Here is a 13,138-nt window from a genome sequence, read left to right on the forward strand (position 1 = left end):
GCAACATCACATAATCAGCCCAACATCAAGCTATTATCATCAGCAAAATGATTCAGCATGTGAAATCAAGTATTAATGCAGCAAAAATCCCAAAAGAAGTACTAGGATCTATTATCCTATTGCTATTACTCCCCCTTTTGTCATCAAGGGTGGATAATAAGCAAGATCAACAAAAAATAAAGTCTTGTATCCTGCAGAAAAGAGTTAGCTCATAGTGCAAAGTACTAACTAAACTACCAAAGGTGCAGCAATATCTAGAGTTATTACAGTCATCCAAAATGAAACAGTTCAGAAGTAGCTAAAGAAACAGAATTCATGAGACAAAAAGAGAGCAGCAGCAACAGTTTTCATGAGACAAATCCTAGGCATCAGAACCATTCCCCTCCGAAGCAGCTTCCTCTTCAACATCAGTGGCAATGTCTTCATCATTGTGAAGGTTATCAATGAAGGTCATGAGCACAGCCACCCTGTCCCTTGATTTTCTCAGAAAGTTCTCATGCTTGCTAGCTAGCTTCCTTTGTTCCTTGCTCATGGCAATCATGTGATTTGATTGGGAAACAAACTCTTGAGCGACATCCTTAACTACATTCAACAGAGCAGATTTCTTCCCAGTGGAGATGGAAGTACCCTCGGTGGAAGGAGGGGAAGAGTCATCTAGAATAAACTCTTCATTATCATCATCTAGAACCACTCTCTCAGATCTAGTTGGTCCTTTTTGCTGTTTCACTGAACCACCCCCTTTTAGGTATGAATGTCTGTTTTCATAATCCTCATTTGACAGATCAACACCAAAATTCTCAAATATGCAAGTTAAAAACAAGCCATAAGGTAGTGCTTTATCTTTCACACTTCTAACAGAATCAAACATGTATCTAGCCATCAAATAGGTAAAAGAGATTTCTGTTTTAGTGATTAGGGCATACAAAACAAGTGTGTCCGTATAAGAAACCCTTTGATATGAACCACTTTGAGGAATTAAGATGTGGTTGACAATTCGGTGTAACTGAGCACGTTCATATCCTAGGGCTTTGTGAGTGGGTGTGATGCCATCAATTAAGGAAACATGTTCACAAATGTGAGCCAAAGCATCATGGTAAGAGATACCAACTCCATCATCCCACTTTACATATGTATAAGCACACGGCCCAACATCAGTGTACTTCAAAGAGTCACTGATAGTTTCATTATTCAAAATAATGTCTCTGCCCTTAACATAAGAATGCACACTTCCTTCATGGTAAGTCATGTTTGCATAAAATTCTTTGACTAACTGAGGATATACATGTTTTTTGATTTTGAAAAGGTGATTCCAGTCTAAAAATTCCAAATTTTCAACAAAAAGAAAATCTTTCTTTTTCAAATCAGGTAAATCTGCAAGAAAGGAGGGACATAGAGTACGATACTGAATAACTCCCTCATAAAAATCGTGGTTCATGGCAGATTTGAAACGATGGGGGTTATAGTCTGAGTGAGATGTCATGTAGTGTGATTTGTGAGCAAAAGGATCAATGTCTGGTTCTCTAACAGATTTGAGAGGGCGATGAGGGTTACCTCTTTGTGAGCGGACAGGAACAGACCTTGACTTAGGTTTTGCTGTCTCAGCAATAGGTTCTTCAACAGCAGGACGCTTACCCTTGGATGAGCCAGGTTTCGAAGAGCTTGGTTTGGATGGCGTTGCCTTAGGTGGTGACGTCGGCTTGGAAGGGGCAGGGTATCGTGGTGTAGTCTTGGTTCGCGTCATGGGAGCAGTGCGAGGAGGAAAGGTTGGAGGAGATGGTGAAGGTGTGAAGGTTCGGTCTTGAGAGCGAGTGGAGGGCTTGGATGGAAGTTTATACACCTTTTCACGAGGAGGCTTGTGTGCTATGGTTTTCTTCCTCATTTGGTGGTTATTTGGTTTAAGAAGAAAAAGAGTAATGAGGGTAGTGGTGAGAATCGAAGGGATAGAGAAGGAGTTATAGAGGGAAGAGAGGGAGTGTTGGTAACCGTACCCAAAAGAAAATTTCCAAAACTATGCAACTGCATCACCATTTGAAAAGACTTGAAAAGACATGACCTCATAAAATAAATATTTGATTTGATTTTCAAAACAAGGAAATTAATTTTAAATTTTGAAAGTCAACAAAATTAAAATGAAACCCTTTTTGGATCAAAACAAAAATAATGATTTGGATTTTAAATAAAACTTAAGCACACAAATCATCCAAAAATCAAGTAAACAAGAATGTAACATTCATATTGGGTCCAGATGAGGTTTGGATTTTAGTGAAACATTTAGGACTACCCAGATATGATTTGAGGTTAGTCCAGATCAATTTTTCACTTGAAGTAAGCCCAATACGCGCTGACTTGAAGGAAACGTTCATCACCTGCCCAGAATTGTCTCATACCTGTTTATGAGACAAAAAGCTCCAGCAAATACATCAGCATTTTTCAAATAAAGAATCATAGCTCAAAATTCCTAGACAAGTCCTAAGCATGCAGAATCTATCCTCAGCTAATGGTTTTGTAAAAATGTCTGCTAATTGCTCCTCAAATTTAACAAATTGAATGCAAATATCCGCTTTTTGGACATGTTCTCTTATTGAGTGAAATTTCACTTCAATATGCTTAGTCCTAGAGTGCAAGACTGGATTTTTAGAAATATTAATGGCACTCATATTATCACACATCAAGGGAATATTTTCAGCATTTAATCTGTAATCAGCAAGCTGGGTTTTTAACCATAAAAGCTGAGAACAACAAGAAGAAGCAGCTATATACTCAGCCTCTGCAGTGGATAGGGCCACTGTTGGTTGCTTCTTACTTGACCATACATTTAAGGACTTTCCAAGGAAACAACATAAGCCTGAAGTGCTCCTTCTATCAACTCTATCACAAGCAAAATCTGCATCACAATAACCAACTGCAGAAAAATCATCAATCTTAGGATACCAAAGACCAAAATTGGATGTGCCATGAACATATCTAATGATCCTCTTAACTGCAGATTGATGTGACTCTTTTAGTTTGGATTGGAACCTAGAACACAATCCAACACTTTGCACAATATCGGGCCTAGAGGAAGTTAAGTACATAAGAGAACCAATCATTCCTCTATACCTAGTCTCATCAACATCTTTCTCAGTTTCTCCCTTATCTAATTTAGAACTAGGATGCATGGGAGTTCCCATGGGTTTGGCATTTTCCATACCAAATTTCTTAACTAATTTCTTTGCATACTTTTCTTGATGAATGAAAATACCTTTTTCAGTTTGTTTAATTTGCAGCCCAAGGAAGAAATTAAGTTCACCCATCATACTCATGTCAAATTCACTTGTCATGAGTTTTCCAAATTCAGAACAAAGGGATTCATTGGCTGATCCAAAAATAATGTCATCAACATATATTTGGACTAGAATAAAAGAATCATTAGAGTTCTTGATAAATAGAGTTGTATTAGTGGGTGCCTCTTTGAAACCATTTTTCAAAAGAAAAGAGCTAAGTCTCTCATACCAAGCTCTAGGAGCTTGTCTTAAACCATAGAGAGCTTTAGATAATTTGAAAACATGATTAGAATGCTCTTTATTTTCAAAACCAGGAGGCTGCTCCACATACACTTCTCTATCTATCACTCCATTCAAAAATACACATTTCACATCCATTTGATATAATTTAAAACCACAATATGCAGCATAAGCTAAGAGAAGTCTTATGGCTTCCATTTGGGCAACAGGGGCAAATGATTCATCAAAGTCTATTCCTTCTTCTTGGTCATATCCTTGTGCCACTAGCCTTGCCTTGTTTCTTGCAATGTTACCATCTTCACCCAACTTGTTCCGAAAAATCCACTTGGTGTCGGTCACTTTCTTTCTACTTGGCCTTGGAACTAAAGTCCATACTTGGTTCTTTTCAAACTCAAGAAGCTCATCCTCCATAGCGTTAACCCAAGAAGGGTCACTAAGTGCTTCCTTGATGTTTTGAGGCTCTATTTGTGAAAGAAGGGCAATATTTGATCCTTCATTTGCCTTTCTAGTGGAAGACCTTGTTTGCACTCCATGAGATACGTCCCCAATGACAAATTCCTCAGGATAATTTTTCAAGAATCTCCATTCACGAGGTCTGGTGGACTTGGAGGCAGATTCAGTCACCAAGGGATTCTGAACGCTACTGGCTACAGGATTTCCTTCAGATTCATGAGATAAAATGGAATTGTCTCTTGAATTTTCAGCATTAGCAGTTTCTGGTTCATCTTGTCCAAATTTTTCTTTTTCATGATTTTGAGCAGCTTCATCTTTCTTTTGAGCTTGATTTCCTGCATCACAATCTTCCAAAATGCTTTGTACCAAGTTAGTATCACAAAATGTAACATGTATGGACTCCTCAATAATTCTAGCATCTTGATGATAAACCCTATATGCTTTACTAGTTGTGGAATATCCTACAAACAAACACTCATAAGCCTTTGGATCAAATTTTCCCAAATTTTCTTTGTTATTTAAAACAAAACATTTGCATCCAAAGATGTGCAAGTAATCTAAGTTTGGTGGGTAGCCTTTCCAAAGTTCATAAGGGGTTTTCTTCAAAAATTTCCTTATGATTATTCTATTTAAAATGTGGCAAGCTGTGTTTATCGCTTCAGCCCAAAAGAATTTTGGAACATTACTCTCACAAAGCATAGCTCTTGTCATCTCTTGTATGCTTCTGTTTCTTCTTTCCACAACACCATTTTGTTGTGGTGTTCTTGGACAAGAGAAGTTGTGAGATATTCCAAATTCCTCACAAAAGGATTCAAACAAATTATTTTCAAATTCAGTTCCATGATCGCTTCTTATAGAAGATATTTTCAAATCCTTTTCATTTTGAATTTTCTTGCAAAAAGGTTCAAAGGCCGAAAAGGCTTCATTTTTGTGTGCAAGAAATAAAACCCAACCAAACCTAGTGTAGTCATCCACAATTACTAAACCATAATGTTTACCACCTAGGCTTTGAGTTCTTGTTGGACCAAATAAATCAATGTGTAGCAACTCAAGTGGTCTTTTAGTAGAGATGTCTTCCTTTGGTTTAAAAGAACTTTTTGTTTGTTTTCCCATTTGGCAAGCATCACAAGTGATGTCTTTGTCAAACTTTATCAAAGGAAGACCTCTTACTAATTCTTTCTTAACAAGTTTGTTTATTTGAAACATACTTACATGGCCTAATCTCTTGTGCCATAACCACTTTTCAGATTCTTTAGAGTGAAGACAAGCTACATTTTGATCTTTTAGTTCATCAAGAGTAAGTCCATACATATTATTAAAACGCTTGGCAACAAACATCACTTCATTTGTTTTTTCATTAACAACACAGCATTCAAATCTTTTGAAAATCACTAAATATCCTAAATCACACAGCTGACTTATACTCAAAAGATTGTACTTCAAACCACATACCAAAAGTACATCATCAATGAAAGTAGATTGCTCATTACCTACTTTTCCAACAGCAATGATTTTACCTTTACCATCATCTCCAAAGGTCACAAAACCTCCATCATACTTGTTTAGTTTGATGAAGTAGGTTGACCTTCCAGTCATGTGCCTTGAACATCCACTATCCATGTACCACATGTCCTTTTTGTTCTTGGATGCTAGGCAAATCTGCATGATGAGTTTCAAGTAGCCTTAGGTATCCAAATTAATTTGGATCCTTTGAAGTTAATCCATCTTGGTTGCCCAAGTGCATTGAAATCACAAACAACATTGTAGACTTTGTTTCCTACAACTCTCTTTTCAATGAAGCATTGTTCATATGAGTGACCAACTTTCTTGCAATTAACACAATGATTCTCTGATGTGTGTCGCTGAAATTTAGGTGAGTTAAATTGCTTGAAATGATTAAAGTGTTGAAATTTTCTAGTTTTTGGAGGAGATGCATTTCTTTTGACAAATTGATTTTTGTTAAAGTTATTCCTCTTTGCAAAAGTATTTTCACCAGAATTTCTTTGAACATTTTTACCTTTCGAATATGAGGTTTTGTTGTAAAATGGTGGTTTCTTGAAAACAGCCTCATTTTTCGAAATGTAACCCAAACCTGGCCGGTTTGAACTTGGATCAATTCTTGGTGAAGGTTCAGTTTCACTTGTGTATATTTCATCAAATTTTTCTTCAAAGGTTGAAACATATCTAATACCCGATTTGTTTGGTATAGATTTGGTATTTGATGAAGAAGCCACAAATTTTATAGAGGAAGTATTAGAAACTGCATCTTCCTTGGCTATGTAGCCTAAACCAGATTTTTCAAACAATGGTCTTTGACTTGCAAGTAATTTGTCCAAGTTGCTAGAACCTTGAGCAAATTTTGCGAAGTCACCATTCAGCCTTTTAATCATATCATTTAATCTTTCAGTTTCAGCAATTAACTCATGAGAAGGATCCACAATGTGCTTTCCTTTTAATTTTTCAAGTTCAGATTTTAGAAATCTGTTTTCTTCAATGATGTCCAAAGCACATTCGGTTTCCTTCACCTCTTCTTTTAAAAAATCATTTTCAGCTCTTAACACATCTCTTTCAGATCTACATTCATTGTACTTGTCAAGCAGTTTTGAGGTGCTTAAAGTAAGATCATCAATAATAGCATGTAAATCCTCAATGGTCAAATCATAATAATTTACCTCATCAAGATTGTTGTTTCCAGCCATGAAGCAGTCTTTGTCATCTCCTTCAGATTCTTCTTCTTCATTTGAGTCATTCTCAAGATCCTCCCAGGATGCCATGAGTACTCTCTTTCTTTCCTTCTTGCCTTTGTCCTTCTTCTTGAGCTTTGGACAGTTTAGCTTGAAATGTCCAGCCTCCTTGCAGTGATGGTACGTCACCTTGCTTAAGTCGATCTTGTGCTCCTTTGAGCTTGAACCCTTGTATTTGCCCTTGTTCTTCATCATCCTTCTAAATCTCCTAGCAAAAAACAAAATTTGGTCATCTAAAATACCATCACTAGACTCACTCTCTTTCGGTTCTATTTGTGACTTGAGGGCTATTCCCTTTTTCTTTGAGTCTGTGTTTGTGTGTGTGGCTTCATAGGCAAGGAGTTTTCCTCTCAACTCATCATAGGTTATGGGACTTATGTTGTTACTCTCGGTTAGGACAGTGGCAGTGTTTTCCCATTCTTTTGTGAGGCTTCTAAGGAGTTTTCTCACCAAGGTTTGTTCTGCATAGTTTGTACCCATAGCATCAAGGTTGTTGATTATGATTGAGAATCTCTCAAACGCTTCATCAATGCTTTCTCCATCCTTCATGCTAAACATCTCGTACTCTTTTTGCAGCATATCAATCCTCGTTTCTTTTACTTGTTTGGTGCCTTCGTGTGTAACCTGGAGTTTTTCCCAGATTTCTTTGGCTGTCTTGCATCTAGACACCTTCCGGTACTCTTCAAAGCTGATAGCACAGTGAAGAAGGTTGATTGCTTTGGCATTCATCTCTATCTTCTTCTTATCATCTTCATTCCATTCAGCTTCTTCTTTTGGAGTCACCACTCCATCAGCACTTGTCTTTGTTGGGATCTTTGGACCGCTCACAACAATCTTCCATATGTTGTAGTCAATGGATTGGATGAAAATCCTTATCCTTTCTTTCCAGTAGGAGTAGTTCTTCCCATTGAAAAAAGGTGGTCGGTTGTTTGACTGGCCTTCAATGAGGGTGTAGGCAACTGTGGTTGTGCCCAAGTTGTTTGCCATTGGATCTTTGCTCCAAGCGGTTAAGCTTGATTCTTGAGACCTTAGCTCCTGATACCAATTGAAGGTTGTGGTAGGCTTAGAGAAGGGGGGTTGAATCTATGCCTTCCTTTTAGTTGCTGTTATTACCCTTTTAAAATAAACTTTCAATTCAGGTTCTGTTTGAACTCAGCAGCGGAAATTTATGAGACAATTTATTTTTGTCTCATGAATATCAGAAAACAGAACTCAGCAGAGAAGAGAAAAGCTAACATCAGCATGTATCCTGGTTCGGTTGCCTTGTGCTATGCAACCTACATCCAGTCTCCTCCACAACTATGGAAGAATTTCACTATAGTTAACAGTATTACATACACCAATTTCACAGGATTGACCCAATTCTTTCACACTCAAGTTCTAACCTAACTTGATATTGGCTATGCTAATACCTAACTATTCCTCTTAGTGCTAACCCAACTAAGAAAGGGATACCTTACAGGTACAAGATACAAGACACTTAACCAACCTAAAGAAATCAGAAAATAACTTTAGACTTTTCTCTCAAGGGTTTCACTCAGCCTTTTTTCACTCATGGATTTTTCTTAAGCTTTCTCACAATGTCTTTTCTCTCAAGAAATTACAGAAAGATAAACTTAGAAAAGTACATTAAAATCAGTAAAACATGAAGGAGATTGACTTCATCAGCAGCCTCTTTGCTATGTGCAAAACCAGATTTGCAAACCTCATATGTAGTTCTTCAGTATTGGCCAAATGCTTCTTTGAAAGAAAGCATTATCCAAGTAGAGGAACTTCTTAACAGAACACTGTTCTCACACTCTGGTTTTCTCTCCTTAGTTTCTGAATGAACAGCAAACCTCTTTTATCTCCTTGTATGTTGCTTGGTTCTTCTTCCAAGGTCAACACCTTGAGCCTTGAGCTTCACCAACCCACAGATTCACTTTTTCTCCTTAATCCCTAGAGTAGAAACTTTCCTTCTGACTTCCTCATCTTGACCGAAAGCCATAAAACAGTAACTATAGAAATCTTCTCATGGTCAACTTGATCTTAGCCCTTGAAAATCAACTTGGTCCCCAAGTCTTGTTTAAGACCGTAGATACACAGCAGAGAAGAACAAAAATCCTCTTTCCCTTGTATCCCATTTCGGATAGAGCAGAGAGTTGGGAAGAAGAGATGAAGTCGAGTTGCATGTATGAGGAAATGATTTACCTATAACCTAAGCTTGATTTGGTTTGGATTTTCTGATTTAGATTTCTATGTTTCAAGCTTAATCTTTCTCTCTCTTGCTTCTTTGGTGACTAGCTTGGTGAAGAAGCTCTCTCTCTTTCTCTTTCTTACTTTTCTGAAGTTCTGATTTGACTTGGTCAGAGAGGAGAGGAACGTTGCACATTGAAAGAGTGAAGACTTCAATCTTACAAGAGAAGCTTTGTGGGATGGATACGGGCTTGGATTGGATTTCCATTAAGCAACCCGTTTTGATTTTTTTGGCTTTGCTTCTTTTGGGCTTCTGATTTTTGCTTTCAGCCCACCAAACTTGCTGATTGCTTTTCATTCCATTTGGGCTATGGAATTTTGGCCTACAACAATAAATAATTAGTAATAAGCAAATATAATTAATCAACACTAATTATTTATTTTACCCAAAAATAATGTTTGTCATCACTGATTAATTTAGTTAATTACTTAACTCAACACCTACTTAGTAGGATCTAAGGTCATTATCTATACTGACCATGCCACTCTAAAGTATCTACTCACTAAACAGGACTCTAAACCTAGACTTATAAGATGGTTATTACTTCTGCAAGAGTTTGATATAGAAATTAGAGACAGAAAATGCACAGAAAATTAAGTGGCTGACCACTTGTCTAGGATTGAACCAGTAGCAGGGACTTCTTCTCCCTCCACTGACATATCCAAATCCTTTCCAGATGAGCAACTTTATGCCATTCAGACAGTTTCTTGGTTTGCAGAAATTGTAAATTACAAGGCTATAAGGTTCATTCCCAAGGAATTTACCAGGCAGCAAGCCCAGAGACTCATGCATGATGCAAAATATTACCTATGGGATGAGCCATATCTCTTTAAGAGATGGTCGGATGGAATAATCCGATGCTGTGTGTCTGAAGAAGAGGCACAGAGAATACTATGGCATTGCCATGGCTCAGACTATGGAGGACATTTTGGAGGCGAGCGGACAGCCACCAAGGTTCTCCAAAGTGGCTTTTGTTGGTCTACTCCCTTTAAGGATTCCAGAGAGTTCGTCCGTAACTGTGATAGTTGCCAAAGGACTGGCAATCTTCCTCATGGTCACAGCATACCTCAGCAAGGAATCCTAGAGATTGAGTTGTGATGACAAGTCATCTTATGCTAGCTTTTCAAGCATTTTTCACTTGTTTCATTAGGTTTTATGCACTTTCTTGCATTATAAGTAAGTGATTTGGAATGGATTTGCATGGTTATATCAATTCAATCAACCATCAATTATTTGCAACAAAATCATGAGGTTTAAGCTAGAATTAGTTGGTTTTTGAATGATTTAAAAATCTTGTGAATTTGGTGATGCTTTGATTGGTTGTTTTGATTACTTGTAAGTGAAGAAATGATGAAAAAAAAAAGGAAAAAGGAATCTTAGAGCACGTTTTGGACCTTAGGCTACGCTTTGAAAAGCATGACCCAAGACATTAAAGCGTTGCGCATCAAAAGGGGCAAGGGCCAGCGCTCGAATAATGAGTGCAGTGCTCTTTAATTGAGCGCTAGAGGAAGAAGCACCAAAGCAAAGGCAAGGGTGCTACGTTAAGTTTCCAAACAAAGTGCTACAAGGATGCCAAATTAACAAGCCCATCGCTCAATTGGAGAGAGCGCTACGTTAACTTGTTTCACTTTATCGTGACCCATCAAAAATAAAAGCAAGGCGCAATATCAAGAAGTGAAGCCAGCCAGGTTCAAAATGGGAACCAAGAGAAGCGCGCACAAGGCATAGAAAGGGCGCTACGTTAATTCAGTTAACTAAGCGCTACTTTACTACAAGAAATTTGGCACAAAGGGGACAGCCAGGGCTCGAAAGCGGGAGCCTCAATCCAAAGCATGTAGCGCTACGTTGAAGCTCTTAACCGAGCGCTATGCTTCACAAGTAAATTGCTAGCAAATGAAGCCAGCAAGATTCGAAGAGGGAGCCTCACTCCAAGGCAAGGGGCGCTACGTTTAATTCACTAACTGAGCGCTACAACCAAAGGCTTGGCACGAGCATGGGACAAGGCAAGGTAGCGCTACGTTTCCTTACTTAACCGAGTGCTCCACTGGAAGGTGGCCCTTTACTTCTTCACCAATTTGAAAAGCCCACTCCAAGTCTTAAAAACCAAAATGAGAAAGTGTATAAATAGGAGTTCATTTGATTTGAAGAGGATCTTTTTGGCTCATTCTAGTTTTACCTTTAGCTCCATTTTAGTTTTCACTTTGATTTAAATTGTTCGAAAATTGGGAATTGGGATCCAAGTTTTTCTTTCTGCATTTTCATCTCTTCTGCAATTTCTGCTATCTGTTCTTGGGATTTGAATTGAGATTGAAGAGCTTCATTGATTCTAAGTTTGAGAATAATCTTTTACCTCTCTTCTCAATTGTTCTAAGAATTAGATCTGAATTTAGCTTTCTGTTTTCATTTTCTGCAACCTCTACTTTCTGTTTTAAATTTTGGATTAAGATTGAAGGAATTATGTTTCAATTCTTGATCTGAAATTCATCTTTGCTCTTCTGCTACATAATTCTGAGAATTGAGGAATTGGATTTGAGTTTCATTTGCTATTTTATTTACATTTCTTCTGCAATTTCTTTTCTGTTGGATCAACGGGTAATTGAGATCTAGATCTACTTTCTAATCTCATTGCTCCTCTTCGATCCTCAATTTCTCTTTTAGAATTCATAATTGAGCTAAGTTTTCTTTCTGTTTTGCTTCTTCAAGCAATTTTCCATTTTTGTTTAGATCTTCTGCAACTCATTTCATCTTCTACTTCTCTGAATGATTACATTTTGCATTTTCTTGTTAAATTCTGAATCTCAGCTCACAAATCCCTTTTAATCTTCAAGTAATTTAAGTTTCTCAGCAATTTAGATTCATTAATTTAGTTTTCTTGCACTTTAAGCCTCAGCTATTTACATTTCTTGCAATCTAAGTTTCAGTGTTTACATTACTTGCACTTTAAGTTTCAGTTCTTTTACTTTCTTGCACTTTAAGTTTCCTACAATTTACTCTTCTGCACTTTATTTCTCTGTCAATTTCCCCACTCCCTTCTATTTTCATGCAATTTAGCTTTTGCTATTCAAGTTTCACTCAAATTATCAACTGTCTGCTTAACTAAACTAATCACCTAACTAAAATTGCTCAATCAATCAATCCCTGTGGGATCGACCTCACTCTTGTGAGTTATTACTACTTGATGCAACCCGGTACACTTGCCGGTGAGTTTAGGTGTGGAATCTGATTTCCACCTGTCAAGTTTTTGGCGCCGTTGCCGGAGATTGATTTAGATTGACAATGATTAAGTATGGTGATAATCTAGATTAAGCATTTTCTTTTTCTTTTTACTAAGCACACTAACTGTTTGAATTTTTGCTTAAGCTAACACTAACTCACTCTAGCAGTAGAGTGTTTCATTCTGGTTTCTGATTTTGTGTTTATGTCAGGAGGAAGAAGTGATGAATCCACACCTATTGATCCTGAAACACTTTGGAGGTTGAGAAGAGAAGCAAGAGATGGAAGGGAGTCCCTCTAATCCACTAGAGGGAGTGGCCAACAATGGCCAACCCCAAAGGAGAATTCCAGCTTCCTACACCTTCCCCAATGCAAGACACTGTGGGAGCAGTATACTCACTCCCAATGTCCATACAAATAACCAATACTTCTATGCTCATCAAAGGCAATGCCCCCCAGCTCCCAAGAGAGGTGTTTTGGAGCTTGAAGGTGTTGACACTATCTTGGCATAAAATAAGCAGATGTACTAACAACTTCAGCAACAAATGGAGCTGATGGCCAGAAAAATTGATGGACTGCAAATTGCTATAGTAAATGGACAAAGCCCTGCATTCAACTATGAGCAACAAAGCCCTGAGCAGGTCAATACATGAATAACACCTCAAGTTCGTTCCAACACAATTTGCATGGTAATGCACACAACCCATCCTGGAGGACTCATTCTAACTTGAGTTGGGATGAGCACCAAAATCAAGGACAAAGGGGCTTCAACTATAACAGCCTCAGCAACACAAACAACCAAAGCAATTCATCCAATAATACCAACCAATTCAAAAACTCACAAAGCACATATCACCAACCCCATAACCACCAGAATAACTTTTCCACATCCACATTCTACCCACAAAATACCCCCGCAAATAATTCAAACAACTCCCAACAACAACCATCTCATCTCACACAACTACAACCATCTCAGAGAATCTCTA

The 13,138-nt window shown here is 37.8% G+C and overlaps 1 protein-coding gene across 1 annotated transcript; it reads right to left on the reverse strand.

The window, feature by feature from the left end:
* Window positions 1-361: 361 nt before the first annotated feature.
* LOC148574272 (uncharacterized) lies at window positions 362-2,050 on the reverse strand. The gene has a single exon (XM_088504456.1). It carries the CDS (start codon window positions 1,877-1,879, stop codon window positions 362-364), a length of 1,518 nt encoding a protein of 505 aa, XP_088360582.1. The 5' UTR covers window positions 1,880-2,050.
* Window positions 2,051-13,138: the final 11,088 nt, after the last annotated feature.

The sequence above is a fragment of the Arachis ipaensis genome, chromosome B2 (assembly GCF_059453495.1).
Source record: "Arachis ipaensis isolate K30076 ecotype BB chromosome B2, ASM5945349v1, whole genome shotgun sequence".
Classification (NCBI taxonomy): Eukaryota; Viridiplantae; Streptophyta; class Magnoliopsida; order Fabales; family Fabaceae; genus Arachis; species Arachis ipaensis.

Bases quoted from the DNA above. Each gene is read 5' to 3' on its own strand.
- LOC148574272 (XM_088504456.1), bottom strand. From the start codon at position 1,879: ATGAGGAAGAAAACCATAGCACACAAGCCTCCTCGTGAAAAGGTGTAT.